Source organism: Numenius arquata, chromosome 25 (assembly GCF_964106895.1).
Source record: "Numenius arquata chromosome 25, bNumArq3.hap1.1, whole genome shotgun sequence".
NCBI lineage: Eukaryota > Metazoa > Chordata > Aves > Charadriiformes > Scolopacidae > Numenius > Numenius arquata.
Window position 1 is genome coordinate 4,231,778 of NC_133600.1, and position 21,603 is coordinate 4,253,380.

General features: G+C 41.0%; 1 protein-coding gene across 1 annotated transcript in view; it reads right to left on the reverse strand.

Moving 5' to 3' along the window:
* CPAMD8 (C3 and PZP like alpha-2-macroglobulin domain containing 8) overlaps positions 1-21,603 on the reverse strand; it is a 47,805-nt gene that overhangs the window by 20,656 nt on the left and 5,546 nt on the right. The window contains exons 7-27 of the mRNA XM_074164024.1: positions 20,593-20,647; positions 20,350-20,463; positions 19,447-19,531; positions 19,045-19,153; positions 18,516-18,743; positions 18,186-18,356; positions 17,679-17,807; positions 15,254-15,443; positions 13,798-13,970; positions 13,539-13,688; positions 13,264-13,425; positions 11,726-11,868; positions 10,672-10,737; positions 7,569-7,800; positions 6,821-6,974; positions 5,860-6,002; positions 5,333-5,384; positions 4,344-4,642; positions 3,711-3,936; positions 2,962-3,138; positions 1,229-1,310 (exon numbers count right to left, since the gene is read on the reverse strand). Coding sequence (XP_074020125.1) covers positions 1,229-1,310; positions 2,962-3,138; positions 3,711-3,936; positions 4,344-4,642; positions 5,333-5,384; positions 5,860-6,002; positions 6,821-6,974; positions 7,569-7,800; positions 10,672-10,737; positions 11,726-11,868; positions 13,264-13,425; positions 13,539-13,688; positions 13,798-13,970; positions 15,254-15,443; positions 17,679-17,807; positions 18,186-18,356; positions 18,516-18,743; positions 19,045-19,153; positions 19,447-19,531; positions 20,350-20,463; positions 20,593-20,647 — 3,140 coding nt within the window. The remainder of the gene's footprint in view (positions 1-1,228; positions 1,311-2,961; positions 3,139-3,710; positions 3,937-4,343; positions 4,643-5,332; positions 5,385-5,859; positions 6,003-6,820; positions 6,975-7,568; positions 7,801-10,671; positions 10,738-11,725; positions 11,869-13,263; positions 13,426-13,538; positions 13,689-13,797; positions 13,971-15,253; positions 15,444-17,678; positions 17,808-18,185; positions 18,357-18,515; positions 18,744-19,044; positions 19,154-19,446; positions 19,532-20,349; positions 20,464-20,592; positions 20,648-21,603) is intronic.

Genomic DNA, 21,603 nt, shown 5'->3' on the forward strand with positions numbered 1-21,603 from the left:
TAAAGCTTTTAAATTAAGAATCAATATCCTTATAAGTATGGAATTATTTGTAAAGAAAAAAGAGGGACAAATTTTCCAATTTTTTTTACTGTAACTAAAACTAAAAAGAAATCCAGACCCATTGCTAAAGTCTGAGGCTGTATTAGACTTCATACAGAATTAAGGCTTAGGAAAGCAACAGAAGTTTTTTTGGAATTCTAAACCTCTGACATGCAACAAGTGCGAACTCTGGCCAGCTTTGGGAGATTGAATCATTCCTTTTACAAGCCCCTGGGGAATGGGAGGGTAGAAAGCACGCTGCCTGGCAGGGCATTGTTCAAGTGTTAAGTAATTCTGTGTCACCGTATTTTACATCCAGGGACTGGGAGATGCCAGATCCGAGATAAAAGTTTACTATCTTAGAAACAGTGAGGCAGCAGCATCACAGAAGTGGTAATTCCCCTCAGATGAGCTCACAAACAAAATCAGTTTAGAGCAAAGTACAGAGCAGATGGAGAAGCCAAATGACAGCACAAACAAATGAATGAAGACAAGAATCTACTACATCTGAGACGTTACAGTCAACTAACACGCTAAGGTGATGTAACGCCCAGCCTTAAAGGCCATGGTTTCCCAAGGGGGACATTAGTGAGATGAGCCGACTTCTCAGTTTCCTAATTTCTGGTTCTCATATTGTTTGACTCTGAAAGGTCCTGCTCTTCAATTCTCAGGGCATAAACCCATCCATTCCATTTCATCCATGAGGCGATAGAAGGCACTTTGGAGAAAACTTTGGGGTTTTTGGGGTGGGTTTTTTTTTTTTCACCTTGGTAAAAACCTCTGCCACTTCTAGAGACAGCAAGTTTCCCTGCACAATCTTCAGGTGAAGCTCCATTCCCAAGTGGAATTAGGTGTTTAAACGCCCCACACACTCATACTCCAATTACAGTAGACCAAAAATGATCCTTAACTGCAGTATCTGTGCTTAAAGCCTGGACACATTAGCAGATGTGACTATCTGAACTGCCCCCGAGTCTTGAAACGATTGTAATACACCTACTAGTGTAGCACAAACGCCCAGCAGCATTGAAACAGTAAGTCTATAGTCATTGAGTATTATTTCTGTTCTCCACTGTGTGCAATACCATGGTGGAAGCTGGAAAAATGACTTTTCTTTCCCTGCCAATTGTGTACTTTTCCCATTTAGCAAACACTGAATTTTCTAACTCTGTTTTAAATAGCAACTCACCACATACTCCCCGAGGAATCCCTCTCGCCAAAAGCACTGTATGAACCATCTTGTCTCTTGTAGGTCAGCTGGCGCTGGTAGCCTGGAAGTCACAAAAGAATTGGGAGAGTCCAAAATCCTCACATAGAGAAAAGCAAGTATTTGAAGTGAATGAAGACTCTGACCATCTGGCACCAGTGCAAGGGATTCTGCTGCCCGAGGCAACCTCTTATTTTGCTGCGAGTGCTAGAGCCAGCTCAGTGTACGTACGCTGGAGCCGATTCAGAAATCCATTCAGGCTAACATCTGTAAGACTACAGCCACTGCCTCCTGGCCAGTAGAAATGTTAAAATTTTGAAATTTGAAAAGATTCAGTATTAAAAGACAGATTTTTAAGTCTTGCTCTTCTGAACTCTTCTGTTTCCTAAGCACTCCTCTAGGTGCTGGGACTCACTGGAGAGGTTCCCCTTTCTAGTTTTCCCCTGTTCACCTGCTTTGGAAGAATTGCCTCGTGGGGAAGCAGAAAAATTACCGACTCGTTGAGCTCAGGCCACTTCTAAAGATTAGGGAATACACGGGAATTGTTGGGTATCAGCACTTTCTGTGACGGATGACTAAATGATGAAACAGTTTTCTGGCTTGGTAACACACAAAAGCCTTCTAGAGTGAGCAAGGGACTTTCCCATCTAAACCTTATACTTGGCAGGGCTCCAATAAACACAGAAGAGTTTAAAACTCTTGAGGATTTCTTCTGTAAGGGTTAATTAGCAGGCAGAGCTTGGAGCCAAAAAACCTGGAAGGGTTGCAGATTCATCAAAAGGAACAAAAGCAAATGATACTGCAAAGGAAAAACCGACCAGACTATTAAAAAATTCTCTTTGTCTTACTGCTATCAGCAAGCACAAAAAAATTACAAGTGAAAGGACTGTGGCCAGGCAAAGGAAGCAGCACGGGGCTTTTGCTGCCCAATACAAGAAATATATTACATATTACATTTTATATTTATATTTTCAGAGGAGAACCACCTCATCCTGTCACCTCTGATTTCATGACATGACTATTGTCTGACTCATACACAAGACAGCTTTGTCCCTTTGGATCACTCTTGTTTATAATGACCTCCGAATTCTTACTTGCATTTAGTTATAAAACTATTTTGCATGTGGCTCTTCCCAAACAAATGCTGAGAAAAACAGGGCATGCAAAGAAAGATTGCTGTAAGCTGTTTAGTGAGATAGGACAGGACACTGACAGGACAGAATAAAGGCTTTGTTACGTGGCTCTAGGTTAACTACTTTGCATACTAACTTTTGATTTTGGGTGTACTGTTACTAAGAAAATACTATTAAAAAAGAGAAAGTTCAGAGAAGAGTCACGTGGACTCCAGTTCTAAAGGGCTGGAAAGAGAATTTAGGAATAAGGCAAAAAACTAAATATAGAGACCTTTATTAAATTTCATTTTCTTTGACTTTCTGAAATGTTTAAACAGAAATAAACTGCCTAAGAAAAAAAAAGATAAAAAAATAGATATAAGCATGTAAACTAGGAGTTATGGATGGGAAGCACAGGCTACGTATCAAAGGAAAACATCTTGCCATCAAAATCTTGTTAACCTGTGAGATGATCCTACAGAAATGATGAATCCTCATCACTTGGGATACTCTTGACTAGAAAGGACAATGTGAGACTGGTAAAACTCTCTTCTAACTTACAAGCCTTTTTTCCTTCTATAAATTGTAAGCGTAATGAGTTACCTTGAACAAGGTAGTCAGTAGCTTCACTCTCCACCTCGTGACTGAGTTGTTTGGTTTTCTGCAGATATTTGAGAACAAAAACATTAGGAGCAAAATGGATCATGTTCTGCTCCCCACATCCAAATGGTAATCGCAAAAGATTGTCCAAGTTGTTCAACGTAGGACCCATCACATCTCCTGTTTGAAAAAGAGGAGATATGGTCAGTATTAAGGAATTACGCTTTACTTTTGATGTCTTCTGATTAAACCCCACCTGACTACACTAATTTCTACTTGCTACACACAGTCAGCTTAAATAAACTATCGTAATTTGGAAGTCCTTCAAATGTTAAGTCTTAGCCCTTCAAGCTCTTGCTAGAATAAAGAAATGTCACATTTAAGAGTCTGATTATCCATAAGTCCACAATTTAGACTACTAGTTTAGAACACAGCACAGTCTGCGATTACGATGATTATGAGGTGAATACTATGGATTCTAATAGCCAGTGCCTCGCGAAGCCCTCAGACGCTATCAACTTTAAGTCGTTGTCAACTCAAACAGGGTCTAACAAGCCACACAAAAAAACCCCAAACAAACAACCCCAACCCAATTATTTGGCCCAGAATTAAGCAGCATATACCTTTGTAACTGCCTATGACTATCTTATCTGGTCTGTATTACTCAAATACTGGTGAGAAGCAAGGAACAGCTGGAGTATCTCTTCATATTTGATAACCAGTACCTAGTGATACCTCCTCAGAATTGATACCTATTATTGAAGCCGTAGCTCTTTCTGATCCTGGAATTATGTTGTGGGGAACTCCAAGAGTAAATGCTTCATTGTGATTTTCATCAGTCTCTTCTTTTCTCCAAATTTTAAACTCTCCCATTGACCCCCAGCCTGTGGAAAAGCCAATGTACTTCACCTCAAGCTGTTTGGGGACTGTCCACTCCACAATAATAGACTCATTTAGCACCCGAGTACCATGGCCAACCTGAAAGGAACAAAAAACCATGCAGTTCCAAGAACCCACATGTATAAAGCCACTACTCCCTGTGTCCTTGGACCTAGTAACTTCTGCGTGCACCAGAGAACATTGTTTTGTGGGTGGGGAAGAGAAAGGTATTGGCCCATTGACAATCTATGGAAGTTGAATGAGAATTCCACAGGCTTTCAGCACACTTAGCACTAAAAACACCGAAAACTGAAGTCCTGGGACCATAACGTGGCAAGCAGATACGTTCTGATTAAAACAGCCTGATTAAGACTTAATACAGAGAAAGCAACAGGAACAAAGCTTTTGCCCAAAAAGACTAATGAAAAATCTGTTGTTTGTATGTGCTCAAACTCTAGTTAAGAAAGCAAGAGACTTCCAGACCATTACACAGATAAATTCACTACCTGGATAATTCCATTTTTCCAGCTGATCCAGAAGCTGCGGAATTCATCCCAGGAGAGGATACCAGCTGTGTCCCTGCTGGCCACCGGCTCACCCATTTTGCTTACGGAAATCCATGTTTTAGTATTTTGATGGCCACCAATAACAATCTCAGTCATCTCTGCCATGTCATGTGGGCCAGAGGACAAGGCCAGGTGAGCGTCATTGTGTGCCTTCACAGCGATGTCAAAGTGTGTCATCTGAGCAGGTTTCTGCATGTATTGGTACTCATATTTGTTAGGTGTAGAAATGTGTATTTTCTCTAGTCAGAAAAACAATGGAATGTTGTAAGAATTAGAGCTTAGCTCACATTCAAAAATAACCCATAGCTAACTACTAAAATTTAAACAAACAGATCTTTCTTAAGTACATGTTCTTTTTTTCAGCTTCTCTTATAGAAACTATAAAAATACATGTAGATGTTTCTTCCCATCTTCTATTTATATCCCCCTTCCAATACAGAAGATCCTTCAATTCAAGCTGCTCAGCTGGATTTCTTACGAAGTCTGTGAGCGATTTTTCAGTTCTAATCTAGTGGTCAAAAGCATTTCTGTTTAGCTACTGGAGCCAACTTTGAGCTCTCCAAATCTCAGGCGGAAAAGGACACACTGATTCCAGAACTGAATTTTAAAACATCAACTGAAAAGAAGTACAGTCACCGTTACTGTCCACAGTGCTGAATACTCAAACTGTTCCATAAAGGAAAGGAATTTAATTGCCATTTCCAGAAATCACTTGGGCAGTTAAAGCAAATTCATAATTAGCCAACCCACTAAGAAAGACTCTTTATTCAAAAGTTCCTCCTACACACCATAACTCATCAATCATAGACAAATGGAAACAAAGATTTTTTTTTTTTTAAATTTTTTTTTTTTTCATGGGATGAAGCCGCATGTTTCTATTTATAATTAAATCAAAGAAACTTAATATCTCATTTAAATCATGAACTTACCATTTGGGCAGAAGAACACACTATAGGTGTATTCTCTGGACAGTCCCTCTGGCTATATAAAGACAGAAATCCATACATAAAAATACAGTGCTTGGATTAGCAGTGACAGCCATTCAGTTTTACTTACAAAATACCAAAATAATATTCTGCTGCTGTACAGTGGTTTTTATCCTTTATAGAAAAGTTCTTACGCTGTATTCTGCTAGAGCTATGCTAACCACTACCTGCTAATCTCACATTACATTGAATTTTTTAGCTTAACAGAGCAAACATACCCAATAACATTTCTATCCCTGTTTCTTCTGAGCAGTATTGAAAATTCACCAGCAGGAACTCAGAAGCAAGCGGGCCCTTTCAGTACCTGTACCACTAAAACTGATTATTTCCAATCATATAAACATACCACAAATTAACTTGAAGTTTCTTATAAACTTATTCACATTTGATTAACTACCTAAAAAGTTCCATGATTTGCCCAAGCATTTATAATTTTTTTTCTAAATTATTACAAAATTATATTTTCTTACCTCAATAATAACACTACTGCGAACATAATCCACTCCCACGGGGGTCCTTTTGTCCATGTAGTTGTCCTCTGAGTGCTTGCCATTCTTTAAGGGCTGCATCCCATCCTGGCAGCAATTAGTTCCACCATAAGCAAAAGCTTTTGCTAAGAAACAGAAGGGAAAAGAAGCAGAGATTTTGCGATAGGAAGATCTTCAGGAGTTCAAGTGATGATCTAAACTAATTGGATGCAGTTGATTAACAATACATCAAGTGTTTTAGAATCACAGAATGGTTTGGGTTGAAAGGGACCTTAAAGATCATTGAGGGCATTGGGAGGCAGGGACACCTCCCACCAGACCAGGTTGCTCCAAGCCCCCTCCAACCTGGCCTTGAACCCCTCCAGGGATGGGGCAGCCACAGCTTCTCTGGGCAACCTGGGCCAGGCTCTCACCACCCTCACAGCAAAGAACTTCTTTCTAGCATCTAATCTAAATCTCCCCTCTTTCAATTTAAACCCCTGTTTTGTAATTACAGCTCTCATACTACCTTTATTCTCTAAGTATGTGAATAGCCACATCTAAAATTGGACAACATTTGGACAATCCCAGGGCAACAGAGAAACCCTTTCCCAGTTTTCAGCGTTGCGTAATTTTTACTGTGATTATTTGCATGAAAGATGTGCAGAATTTGTTGTTTTTCTCTTATTAAAGAATTTCCACTGATCTCTTGAGGGAAACATAACAGGTCCAAACCTTAAATGACCACATATCACACAACAGGACAACCGGTGACTAGGGAACCTCCTGAAGTTTGTTTGTACAGACTCCCCAGTTGAGGTTGAAAAGCTAAACTGGCAGCAAGTGGAAGGAACGACTCCACTTTGGGGTACTAGGGAAATAAGAATTTTCTTCTGAAAGAGGATTAAAAAGCAACACTTGTAAAACTCCTTCAAGCAGCAAGCTATTTTTATTTCTATACTACCAGTGATGTTGCTGAGTCCAAGCTCATTGAAGGACAAAACGATAGAAGTGGGTTTAGCTTCCCCAGGGGCAACGCACTTCTTTCTTGTCAGATGGTGTTTCCCAGGATGCCCAACAAACTTTATGCCTTTTGGAACAGAAATCTTCACATGGACCTGTGAAAATTTTGGAATGCCATTTATTGCAAATTTCAGCTGCAAAACCAATGGATATATATGAAAAATCCGAAAAACCACAAATCGCTTAATAAAATCAGAGTATGCACAGATTATTCATTCTTCAAACCTTCTAGTAATATATTTGAGTGACAGCATTACTTCCAGCTCAGCAATTCCACCAGTAATTTGGAACGATACTGCTGGAGCTAGGCAGATACTGAGTTTGAAAAGAAAACATCCAGGAAGACAGGATTTCTTGAAAAAAAAGGCATTCTTTCAAACTAAACTACTTTCTGATTATGAAGGAAATTCTTCCCTGCGGTTCAGCATAAGCTTCCTAATTGCCTTCCCTACATTTTTCGATATTGGTTTTTCTGAAGCGTTGCAAAACAGTTGTTTCAAGCTAAAATAAAGCAATGACATTTCTTCATATGGAAAAGCACTATTTTTATCTTGTTCAAAGCATATATGACGAGTTTATTACTACCTCATCCCTATACCTTATCTACCCTGACTTGTAGATCACTTAGGATATTTTGATGATAAAACATCATTTAGTGACTTAGCAATGGGAATGAAGAAGGTTGTTACCTCCACACAGACGGGTAAGTAATTGTAGACTGTCAGCGGGATTTTGGTCTGCTCGCCCCGGATGACGTGGTAGGGCAAGGTGAAATCAATGAAGAAAGGTTTAAACGTCTTCAGCTCTGTTTGGTCGGCAATGCCCAAGCCCTTCTCCTCCGACAGACTCACGGCTTCCGTTATCCACGTCGTGATGGAGTCTGGCACCTCCACCTGCAGCTCTGCTTCCCCTGACACATCACTGCCAAAGACAACAGGGAATAACTCGGGTTGATGGGATTAACGTCTTCTATCAGGTTTTTTGAGACCTGTGCCCGTTTCTAAGGAGCAGAACAGCAAGTACTTGCTTCTGCAAAACACTGTCTAACATACAAATTCTTACTGGATTAAAAGCTTTACAGGCAAAGTTGCTCTTCTTAGAGGGAAATGCCTGCACTAGGTCAAAAAAAAAAAAAAAAAAAAAAAGAGAAAAGAAAGACTCCTAGGCTGAGGTCCTGAATAAAAGCAGTTCAGGGATAATTTATTTAACAATTAGTGAAATAAAAGTTATTTTTGTTGGAAGCCACAGTCCTTGTATATGTAGCCACATTGCAGACTCTGCTTGAACATAAGGGCAAAGCAGAAATTTTCCAGACGCCGAGTTCAGCAACTGCCTGTCCAGGGGAGCGTATGTTGATTCAGAAACATTTAGGGTGGTTGGTTTTGGGAATGCCTGACTCCGAAAACTTCCAAAACCATAATTTTCTTCCAATGAGGACTGAAACTAATTACTGAAAATCAAATGTCTATTCTGAGTATTTAGCTTTACTGTGCATACCGCAACAGGCCATCAGAAACCTGGTATCCTCTTCCATGTTTTATAATAACAGAAAATCAATTCTGTTCTGCAGACTTTGCTATCTCCCTCCTGCAAAGAAGCTTTGGCCTTGCCTGGAACAGAAAACATTTCCTCTAAAGCAAGAACAAAAGCTATTTCATGGCTCAGCTGGCAGGATGATTGGTGCAGTTATGAGTACACCCTAAGGTTGTTTTCTCTCAAGTTCTTATTTATTCCCCAGAGCCCAATACACATGCTGGTAGCTCTGGAATCTTTTGAGAGCAACATGCATCTTAGTTGGCCTGGAAAACGAGAAAGCAAGATCTTCGGAATAAGCTCTGCAAGTCTGCAGCATGCCACGCTGTCTTTCAACGCTGCGATTCCACCTGATTCATACCCAGGACAAACCAAAGAATTGCGCTTTCACTGCTTTTGAACCGAAGGTTATTCACATTTTAGGCTCCAATGAAGCACCTTTACTTTCTTCATCCAAATCAACTGTTTGGGAATTTTTCAATGAGCCTGAGCTATTGCGACTGTACTGGGCAGCACATCATGTACTGGTCTGTGCATTTATATCACAGTAGGAAAAGCATTAAAACAAATAGTTTGATAAAAGACTAGAGATCACTGTGCCTTTGAGCAGGGTGCTGGGGTGGGTCAGTCTCCAGCTCTCTGGGCAGTGAAGTGGCTCCCCAGCTCAAACTACAGCGTGCAGAGCCTGGGAAACAAACTTGCCTTGATAGCACCAAGTGATTTTAAGTTCTTTTAAGCACTGGTTTCTTAATATTTATGTCTCCATCCTAACTGGAGTTAGGCAGCTGGTACCTGCAATAAACTCCAGCCCTGAAGAGCGAGAAGAGGGATGTCCTAGCTCCAGAACTGGCAGTAATCCAGTCTGTTTAACCGGACAATTTGTTGCAGCTGATGTTCTTTCCACTGGGATTTCAGCCCATAACCAGCATTAACATTATTTTCACACATGAGGGCACTTACTCTTCTGGGCAGGGGGCCAAAGTACACACACATTTCCAGCCATTAGACCCTCCAGGCTTTAGGAATTTTTAGAATTGGTTTGGGAAGTTGACATTAGGCTTTTGTTTCTTTTTTTTGAGGATTGTATATTGTAATTATAAACGGTAGAAGAAAAAAAATAAAATTCTTCTTGTTCAAGAGAGTGGAAATCAAGGAATGCTCAACTCAGTTGTTTTTAATGAAATGAAGTGGAGAAAACATAATCTGCAACTTTTTATTCCACACTCTCCCACTTATAATTAACTGCCCCAGCTTGCTGAGGCCCAAACGGGCACTTCTGGAATTCTTTGTGTATTTCTACAAAGCATATTTCACGCTCAATTGAACAGATTTGAATACACTTGCTGCAAGTTCCTGTCAAATTTAATTTATAATCATCTATTGAGAATGAAGTTTACTTGCAAACCTGGAGAAGCCTTTTGATAATTGCTTCAAATTATCCTAGATGTGCTGTTTCTGGGAGAGATCAATTATCTGTTTAGTCATTTTTTTTAGTTCCAGTTGTACCAATTGGAAACCATGATTTATTGGGCAGTAAATTAAGGTTTGGGGGCGATGCGCTCGCAGCAGATGAAAGAGAAATAAGGGCTCTGTGCAATCTAAAAAGTGATCAATATAGAATCTCACCAGCATTTACAGAAGCAGCTATTCTGCCTCCTCCTCCTCACACGTATTACCCTGGGATCATTTTCCCACTAAAGCATATGCAGCAAGTGATGCTAGAATAGGGGTGGAAAGGAAGAAAAACGCTCACGGAAGTTGACATTTCTGGATTGCCCAAGGGACCAAACACAAATCCAGACCCACCTCCTCGCTCACAGAAAACTGGCTCTTCTGAGGGGCTGGTCTTGCCTCTTGGCTGTGAGCTCGAGCAAGATTCCCCACCACCCTTTGCTCTCTCTAAAGTGGCACACAGAATCCTGGCTCATGTGAAGATTTTAGCATAGAGCTATAAGCACATCATCACTTTATATCTGCTCCTTTTCTTCCCTGCTTCCCCACCGTGACACCGTGGTGCCTTGCACGTGGCTTGCAACGTAGTCACAACTGACAGGTTCAACTTGAAGTAAGTGAATACACTTTGAGACCAAATGAAACGTTACAAAGAAAGATTATTAGTTAAAGCAGTAATGAAGAAAAGCAACAACAAACATCAGAGAATGCCAATGTAACTCCAGTAGGTTTTAAAGAGCTTTGTTTTCTGCAGCTGAAGAGGATACAGCCCTCATGGATATAATTAAGGGAATTCCCTGTCAATACCTGACATTGAGGCAGTGCCAAATCCATGTTTCAGGAAAGAAGGTTCTTTTTCTCTTCTCTGCTCTGCTAGAATAAAAAATAAGTCATTGGCAAAGAATTCTTTCAATAAGATGGTTTTAACAGTACTTGCTAAATCAGTGTTGTCACCCAAATGCAGCTCACATGACCAATCAAAACTCTAGTTAGCACGGAACCATAACAAAGTGACTCTGTGTATCATTCATAACACAAATTACGTAGTTTTCCAAATGATCCCATTGGGCGCACACACATTAAACAGTCTGGAGTCTTAATAAATAAGAAACTAAAAAAATGCTATAAATAAGATAATCTTAAAAACTAGCATAACTGAACTAAAAAAATAAAGATTTTTGTGATCCAAGTTCTTTCACCAAATGAAATCAAAGGGAGCACACAGAGCATGAGACTTCCCATATCACGATGTGGCCTTAACCAATAGCAGTTACTACAACCACTACTTTATATTCCCCTCTCTTCTCTTGGAATTGTCTTGATCTTTCCATAATTTGTTCCATTTTTCTACCTGTGGTGCTTCATTATCTTTTTCCTAACTAACGCCCAAAACTTACTCTGCTAAGAGAGGCCACCAGGGGTTCAGAATACAGAAGGAAGGCACATCCTCAATTTACAGCATTAGTCACAGAACTTCAGGACTTTTTCTTCCTTCAGTCCCTCATTTCATTTATTTTGACCACCAGAGGAATGGTCATATAATCAGCAACTCCACAAAACAAGGGCTAGCTTGCAAATATTGAGAAGGAGCAACTATTCATAGAAAACTAAGATATGCAAAGAGTTTCAAATGATTCTTTTGAAGAATACTTCTTTGCTTTTTTCCAGAATTAATTTAACAAAGTAATGTCAGTTATAATTTTTGTTAGGTCTATCAAGACAACAGAAGAGAGTTTCCCCACCAGTGACTTGTCTAAATCAAGCACTTTCCTGGGGGCCTGGAGGTGGGAAACAGCTGAGGATATAGGAAAAAAATAGCTAAGAGTATCGTAGGCAAGATGTGTTACAACAAAAATGTTACCTTGGGGCTATTTTAGAATGCATTGTAGCCACCAGCGTTCCAGTATGTGGCTGAAAAGCTGGGACAGCCTCATCCGTGTACATGCCTCCGTTCTGCCTGTGGTTTAAGCTGACTATATCAGTCATTACAACCAGGCCGGTTTCCTAGACAATAAAAATGGATACCACAGAACAAACACCAGGGAGGGAAAAAAAAATAATAATAGAAGAATTAAACGTGCACCGATAAAAACTTTTCTGACTAGAATCCCCCAGCCCTATTCCAACATTCATGGGGTAAATTTCAATTGAAACATGAGGTTTTTTTAAAGCTTTATATAAAAATGACTGTTAATGTGAAAACATGTAGGCACTTTATAGGCAGAGGTTTTATGAGAAAGCTCTTGTTTGCTTGGAAAATGCATTTAAACTAACATCTAACATTACCGGGCATGTGTAACTGTCAGGCAGCTACAGGTGAAAAATTATTACACATATTTTTCCCTAAAATATTACATTACAGCTTTTCACCCTTCCTAAAAGTTTCCAGTGTGTTCTGCTGCAGTTAGCAGGCAGCTCTCACATCAGGCAGCACCAATTCTGCACTACCAGGGATGCCAAGCAAAATGGAAACCGTCCACACAGCCTCACAGGGAAAATACAGCATTCAGAAGAAAGCTGTCTGCCAGCTCTGTCCCCTAAATGCACTTATTCATAAGAGACAGCAGTTCCCAGACACCAGAGGGAGAATGAGCTTTGTTCTCTCTATGTACATACCCAGTTATCACAAATCAGGTATGCAGCAACGTGTACATACCAGCTATTAACATATATATCTTTTCCCGAGAATTTACAGCGCTCTCAGTAAGAAAAAAAAAAAAAAGCATCAGAACAAAAACCCCAACAGATGACAGGGAGAGAAGCAGCGGTGACTCCTGCAGCAGTGGACAGTAACGAGGATTTAGAGTTTATCATTAAGAGCTTGAGGCATTGGGGGAATATGTGGAAGCCTATGGGGTTTAAGACAACACAATAGAACAATTTAGCTAAAATTGCAGAAAGGACAAAGAATAAAGAGACAGAGGATCAGGGTAACCTGATCGAGGATGCAAAGAGAGCACTAGTGATCTTTCACACAGATGGTCACAGAAGCTGGTAGAACTGGGGCAGGAAAGAAGTTTAAAGGATTTCCAAAGGATAGTCTAAAAGGGAAAAGGCAATAAGGAAAGACTCATGCTCCACCTTCCCTCCCTGTCAAAGCAACTGCAGAAGAGATCTGCATGCTCACCCATCTGTCTGATTCTCCAGAGCATCAGCACGAATTCCTTCGCCCAACAGGATACCTGGCCCACTCATCAAGACTGGCCAAAATCAAAGCACGTTTCTCCCAACATCTTTGCTGGAACAGTGTACTCTGTTCTCAGAAATTACTTTTCAGTCTACCCCCTGGAGAAACAGCTCTGAGATGAAAAAAATAACGGCCTACAGAGCTGAAAATTATCCTGCAAATATGAAAGTAAAAAAGACACTCTATAGAGAAGTGAGGCTGATTCTTCCTACTGTAAACGCAAAGCGAGCATCCTTGGTGATGTCCCAGTGCCAGGGAAAGACAGAAGATCTACGGCGTCTACGTGAGGACATGCCTGGCCACCAGAAGTGCCCTTCTTCCTTCGGAGCTCCAAAAGCATCAGATACATCATATTCCGCAAGCTCTTGAAAAACCTGCAGGGAAAGGGAAGAGGCTGCTGTCCTTAGGTATAAAAGCTACTTACTAAGGGTAAAGTGCAGATAGTGGTATTAAGAAAAAGACATCAGTGCCTTAAGCTTCCTTTTACCTGACTGGCTGTCAGCTGAAAACCCGTCTTCAGCAAGTACACGCTCTTATCCACAGTGGCAACGCAAACACAGCTTGATTTGGCAGCTCTGACCTTGATGTTCACAACATCACCAGGTCTGGTCTCATTTGCTGAGAGCGTCACTGCAACCTAGGAATTTAACATTAAGTCCCATCGTCTCGACTCACAATCAGCAGACAAAACTAGGAAGAGGAACAAGGCACCATCCCATCCTCTCCGCTGGCTACACTGCCGATACCTGGTTTTCAAAGGAGGATTTCACTGTGAACTGCAGGCTGTCCGTGACCCCTTCTCCATTCTCCCTGACGTAATACACCAGAAGACGGCCCAGGGGAGCCATGCTGTGGACTACTGAGAACCGGAGAAACGTCACACAGACTTCAACCTCTGCTGCAGGGAGGCTGGTAGGTGCTAAAAAATAAATTGTAAGAAAGGGCAGTGTTATTTATCAAAATCACTTTCTTCCTGCCCCATCTAATTCCTGCACGGCACAGAACTCTCCACCCAGGACTTTATCATTCCCTTGTTCCTGTTGCACAGATTCTCTCGAACTCAGAATCTTTTCCCTTTCTTTTTCTTTTCCTCGTGTAAGCTGATAGGCAATTAGCACCCATAACATAATGAGCAGTACGGAGAAGGTGGATAGAGGACAACTACCTAGTGTTTTTCCTGACATAAAATCAAGGAAATATACAATTAAGTTAAAACCGTTTAAAATAAACAGCATTGCTGCAGAACGTTGCTGAGAGAACAAGTATAAATGGGTTTAAAAAAGGATTATGCAGTTTATAGAACATTGTTTCAGGTTGGAAGGGACCTTTAAGGATCACCTAGTTCCAACCCGCCTCCTGTGGGCAAGGGACATCTGTCAGTAGGTGAGGTTCCTCAGAGCCCCGTCCAATCTGACCTCGAACACTTCCAATGATGGAGCAACCACAACGCCTCTGGGCAACTGGTAGATACAACAGCTCAGAACCAACCTTCAGCGCAGAGTTATTAGGAATTCTTAAAGCACTGATTGCCAGAAGCTGGGTGGGTACCTCTAGGGAAGTTTCTTTTACTTCTTCCCTTCCTTCCCTCTTTACTGTCTTCCCTGACACCGGCTGCTGTTGCAGACACGTTACTGGGATAGACGGACTTTCTCATTGGCAACTGTTGTGTGCATCTTCCCAAGCATACCACTCTTTATCCCCCTGTTCCCTGGATTCATCATATTTGTGTCTTTCTGCTATTCTTTGTCCAAAGTAGACTCCTACTACTCCTACTCCATTTCCCTTCCCCATGCTAACTACACGATCGTCTCCTTTAACCTGATCCATTCTATCAGCCCATCTAATGTCCTCCTCCCAGTTTAAACACAACCAGTTTAGTAGATTCCCCCAGCCCCTACATATGCTTCCCTACCAGTCAGCTGACACCAAGTCAAGCATGTTATGAAAGACTGGAGTATTCTGAACAGAAAAAGACTACAGAAGGGCTACAGGAAACTCTCCAAGAGTTTTTCCTCTTGTAGAAATTTATCTTTTTTCTATATGTGTGTGTGCAATGGATATCACTATTTTTCCTGCACAAAATTATTCTATGCCCTTTAAGGAGCATCAAATTAAAAAAAAAAAAAAGAGGATACTTAGTTATGCAGAAAGGTTGGTTTTCCCTGATAACAGGCACGAGTTTGTGTTTGTGATGCCAGCTACCTGTTCCTGGGAAGCGTGTGATATCAATGTTCTTCTCAGAGGGAAAGGTGGCTCTTTTGCTCCTCTGCTGGGTGATGTTACTGGGCTGCAGTCCTGAAAGGACAATGTTGCCTCGCGATGCCACTTCATAATGTAGAGTGAAGTTGCAAGGACACGTGGACTTCACTGCAATCCAAGCCTCCTCCCCTACCTGCACCCAGAGACAGAAAAGCAAAAGATCTGGTCTGTTACAAGAAATGCTTTTTATTTATAAAGCACAGAAATCTGTTTGGGTTTCAGTCCACAAGAGATGCGACCCCTCTTCTGCAAAATGCACGCATTGGAAAGTATATTTAATTAGCACTGTTTTCATGGACTTTTCACAATAAAAAAGGGCCTGTGTTCAGCTCTTCACTCCCTGCAAGTCTAAGAGGAGAATGGGCTGGGGGGTTGTATTAATGAAAACAATAAAGGAATCTCTGGAATCCTGAAAGTTAAGCCTTTTGGCACAGAGCAGCTGTCAGAATTGGTTGAATTTTAGACACCCCTTCAGTAACCCAGCCCCAAAAGGAAAGAGATGGGTTGGGGGTGGGAAGAGATGTGCGCTTGATAGTCTTTGCAGTTTAATTGAGATTATACATGGTGATTACTTTCATATGGCAAATACTAATTCAAACCTAACCAATGTGGCATGAAATAACTGGGAATAGATCTGAGGGAAAATGCTTTCAGATTACACAAGTCTTGATATTAATTTGCAAGTCTGGCACTCGGGAAGCTGTCAAACATACAAATAAATGAGAAGGGAGCTTCTTTTTTCTGGCTAAACTCATCTGAAGCCTGTAATAGGCTCCAGAGCAGCACACTGTTGTGTGCCCCAAAGTCCTACACCCAGAGGTACTCGCTAAGTACTGAATCCCCTGGAGACAAAATCCCCCAAATACTGCCAATCCCAACGGAACAGACATCAGTGCTCAGTCACAGGATCAGTACTGTCATGTCACTGAGTAATAAGCCTTCCGTGGAGCAGCCAGCTTTCCTAGGAACACAAACCTCTTGCTTCTGGGATACGAGGAGGAGTTAATGCTTGTATTAAGTAGGATTTCTTCAGCAACTTCCACTCCTGATCCTCCTGCCATTTAAAGCGTAGCAATACCCAGCTAAGACTGTTAAGACTGAATAGCAGTGTTAAATCCCAATGAAATGTTTTGAAAAACCTCTTTCTTCAGCACTAACAGTGTTATCTTGCCAGAATGTACATATGGCACAAACCAAAATGGCAAGGACTTAAATACAGGAGCTGCTAATGGTTAAATACAGTGAGAATGCCACAGAGTCCAAGAAATGCCTCGTGACATTAAATATTTGAAGTATTAAGAATTCCCCAGTGCAAATGATGAAACAATTCATTAAAAAATGAATGTAGCTAATTGGAACACCCAGTAAGAGCTGGCAAAGCAGGGAAACAGTTCCCACATCAGCTGGTCATCCAACTCCTAGCTTTCCCACAGAAGAATTAGTTCTAATCAGGTTATAATAAGAACAATGTGTTCAGATTAGCAGTGTATAATCCCCTTTCCATACCTCAGGAAACTTGTAAAAGATTAATTAGCCATTAAACTACCATGAAATGCAATGATAAAAAACCGCTCTTATTTGGATACAAAGAGTCTGAAACCAACCTGACAGATCTGCTGATAATAGAAATCTAAGTCTGCGTATTGCCAAAATTTTTTTTTTTTTTTCCTTTTCCCCACAAAGCAATAGGCAGACCCTCAGAGCATCTTCTTGGGTAGAGAACGAACCCTAAACAAGTCCCAGTAAAACAACATACAAGTGAAATCATGATTAAATCAGATCCTTTCCTTTAGGAGAGAGATCATGACAACTCTAATGTGGAAGGACTACGTTTTTAAGAGAGGTTCCTACAAAAGTTACAAAAGAAAACAAGATAACTACGGTCATAGTTTGATAACTGAGGACTAAACGGATTCAGCTGAGATTTAAACTGGAAGTTCTCGTGAGACTACATAGCCTGAATTTGGACCTTTAGTAATTAAGCTACTCCCACTAATTTCAATTCCAATCTTTCAGCTTTTGTTGACTTGAACTAAAGCACGTAATTTTCACCAAACAATTCATATGTGAATGAAATGGGGGGTGCATAGACAAATACAAAAAACTTAAATGTTGTCACAGTGCCTATACCCGCCCTCTCTCCCTGTCCCCACCACACAAAGGAGAATGAGATGCTGCTTAGAACCACGTGCAGCCCACATCGAACAATTATTTGGTGGCTGAAGTGCAGCTCCTTCAACCTTTGTAGTGGAAGCAATAACAGCCCAGGATCCCAGAAACAGAAATGGCTGGAAATATTTAATTAGAACAAAGTACTTTAAGCCAAGAAATGCAGTTGTTGACATGACAGAATGTGAAGCCAACATACCTGGAAAGGTTTATCTGGTGCCTGGAGCTGGATGTGACACTTGCTGGGCGAGTACCAGCTACTGATGGACAAGTAGTTTGGCAGATATTGATCCCCAGACGGTTTCCCATCAATCGCTGTCACTTTGGTCTTAACAAAAGTTACATCTGGATGTTATGCATGCATAGAAAGCCTGATTTGTACTCTCTTCTTACCCTGTATCCCCCTCTCCCATTTTATACTTTCCAGCTGTTCATCCTTTATCACCTTTACATAGCAACAGTACTCTCCAAATATTGGACCCTTACTACTATGTCAAGCTGTATTTGGAGAGGCATCTTTTTATGATGGTTATCAACACCAGTTCTATCAGCAGCAAGAAACAAAGTAAGTGTTTGCTGCATTTAAATCAAGAAGTTGAAGCTAAAAGGCACTGATTTCCTGTTTGTCGCACTGATTTATAAAGTCCAGGTTTGACAAGATTAGTTACACTGAAGTCTGCTAATCCTATAAAGAGCTTTCACCCACCTCCAGCCAGACATATTGGGCAGCTGTAGGGATGGAGGGGATTTCAAACTCCACCAGGCCATTTCTTGATACCAGTTCACTTGTGTAAACGTTGTCCTTCGGTGTGAGTTCAGCTTTAATTCGGATAGTGACTCTGTCAGCTGGACTTCCATCAGGGTAAGTGACTTCTACCTACACGGTGTTTCATTTATAGAACAGTTAAAGGCAATTCCAGTCAATGATGGAAACAGCAGGTGGGAAAAACAGACCAGAACATGGTGTAACATCCTGGGATCAGGTCAGTATAACTTTATCCCAGCCACATCTCAGTGCCTCTACTTTTAATCTTACCTTTCCTTTGTAAGGCAGTCCAGGTTTGAACTGTTTTCTGGTATCCTTGGAGTACTTGATATCAATCAGCTGTTTCTGAACAGGGGTTGAGTCATCAAATGTAACCTGCTTGCTCCCATCGGAGCTGATCACTGTGGCCCAGATATTGACCGTGCCTCGGAAATGTTCCGGAACATCAGCTGGCATCATGTCTTTCACACACACATCGAAAACTGCAGAGCCATCAATCTGCAAAGTGTGTTGGGGAAAGGCAACATAAGTTTGCATTCACGTTCAAAGAGTCTTGAAGCCAAACCTAAAGCTCCCTCAGCCTTGTATGCTCTAAAAAGAGATTAATCCTATGCCAACAAATTCTTGTCCCCCCAAATCATAAACATACCATGTAAAAATATGTCATATTTTTATTATGCTGGACCAAATTATCCCATTTATTCCTTTATTGTCTGATCTCCCATCAGTAACATAAAATAGAGCTGTGGTATTAACTTCAAAGAGTACAGACCAGGGATTTTATTATGGACTCCCTCACCTGGGTGGTCTTGAGGACAGGGTGGCCCACTTCATGTCTGTAGTACCCTACGCCATTTATAGTCATATTGACAATTAACTTCCCTGTCACTGGTTTTCCAAATGTATATCTGAAACAGAAAGAAAATAATTCATAACTTCCAGCTATCTTCTATTTTCCTGGTTATATCAAGGTTAGTACCACGTGAGCTGCACACCTAGAAAACAAAAAAATATCACAGAAGCCTTTCCAGCTTGTTATTGTTAACATGTTGTATGAAGGCTCTTACATAGGAAAGCTTCTGATGACCAGAAATCATCAGAAAAGTCTGCAGCAGATGAGATCCAAGCTCCAGTGGCTGCACCATCCTGTTTCTGTGCTACAGTCTACAGTAATGAAACTTTATCTGGGACATGCTCCTACCTGGCACGGACAGTTCCTTTTTCACACAGTGAAAGGTCACGAATGTAGCGAGGGGGGTCAATCAGCAACTCAAACTTTGGTAACACTACAATGGAAAGAAATACAACAGAATCTTTTCAAGGAGATCTTATTGTCCAGACTCTAGCAAGAACATACACAGCTCTGACAAGGGCCCTGCTTATGGTCAGACGAAGGCAGTGTAGCTAACAGCAGGCAGGACAGCACTTAAATCAACCAAAGAGGCAAACCAAGACCATCTTGGCAAGATGACCTCAGGAACACACCCTTGGGATTTATACTTCTTTTCAGAGGGACCTGCATTCCAGGATTTGAGCCCAAGCTTTTTCTCTTAGATACACAGTAAAGAGGACAACTCGCTACTGACTCCTCCATGATGTGTTGGGAATAGAGCTGAGACAGTAGCACTTGTCAGTGTCTATAAATGCTTCTGTGCTCAGGCTGGATGTCACAGATGACGTGCTGGGTGTAACGGTGGCCACCTTTCACCAAACTGAGGGACTTTGAGACTGAAAAGGGGGGGTAGCAAAAAAGAATTCACAATTCCAAGGAGGGCTCTGGGAAAGGAAGGAAAGCACTGGCAGACTCGGAAGCATCTTAAAGAGTTTTCCAAAGCAAAATTAAATCTTTGTTACATGAATAGATCATGCGATATGACACTGTTTCAGGTCCTTTACTTTAAGAAGTGTGGGGGACATGGCTAAGCTTGGCTAAGTTGCAAGTGTCTATATCCCTGAGGTACAGAGACTCTACAGAATTTTTCCTCGTGGCATTTTAAATGCATTATTTCTCAGGTGTTTCATCTCAAGTAAAAACATTTCATAATGTTTTGTTCTTCCAAAACACGCTTGGGTTATAGCAAAAGCTGTTTTGGATACAACTCACCATATTTCTGAACTTCAAAGGATTTGTTGTACGCGTGCCCCTGCATTTCAGCAAAGATGAGCCACTCGCCAAACACTGGCTGATCAGACAAAGGAAAACTCATATTTACAATACCTGAAAAAGGAAACAACGGACTGTGACCTCTATGGCACTCATCAGTCCTTCTCAAAGCTTACCGGACTATAAGCACCATAAGCAAAGGCAAATAATAATACACTGAGAAAAAAATAATCCCAAACTTACCACAACAAAATGGCTTCAAATTGCTCCACTCTATCATACGAGAGCCCCGAGGATCCTGCACAGTGGTTTAGGAATGAGAAACATCACAGTGAAAATGTATATCACCAATACATTTAACTCAGTTTGCAACAAAGAACTTCACTTTGCAATACACACACTTCACTAACAGCTCAAACGTAACTACCAGCTGTGGAAAATTTTCTGAAGATACTTTACTGGGGAAGGGGGAGGGCGGTATTTGCTTTCTAAAATTCAGCACTCATTTAAGGACACTGCTTCTATAGCCAATGGCCACAAGTAAGCACTGTCAGGCGGCAGATCTTCCACCTATCTTAAGGCACCTATTTTGGATGGGATGAACTGGCCCCTGAAGACGCTTTCGTTCTGCTCATAGAGGGAGCTGTACAACTAGCGAGGCAATTTTTAGATGACAAAGTCAGATGAAATCAATCCCGCTGGTTTTGTCAGCGTTAAATCTGTGACTGAATGCAAACAAGAGAAGAGGGTGAATTCTTCTGCTTGCTGACAGCTAAAGAAAACACATGGTTTAAAAGAAAAAAAAAAAAAAGAAAAAAAAAAAAGACTAGACACAGAAGGAACCTCTCATTCACCTCATAAGGAAGAAGACAGGAGCACCCTTTCCTTGCCATGAATTTCTATTGTCCACTATCATAATGTTTGGGTGCAGAGATGAGATTGGCCCTGCTATATCAGCCCAGGCAGATGAAGGATAGGAGGGTGTCTGCATTGAAAAGAAGGGAGAAATTGAGTGGGACTGTTACATTTATAAACCCCAGTGAAACTAGCCAATTCTTCTCAGGCAGAAAAATGGGAATGGATTTCTGGAACTGAAGTAGAAAACAAGTATATTCGTTGGTGATAACAAAAAAAGCAAGACACAAAGATCAGTTAAAGACACAGACAGAGATAATTGCACAGGTTACAGTTGGGAATGGCCATAATGGACTCGAAACGGTACAGACGTGTGACTTGTTTCTCTTAAGGCTACAT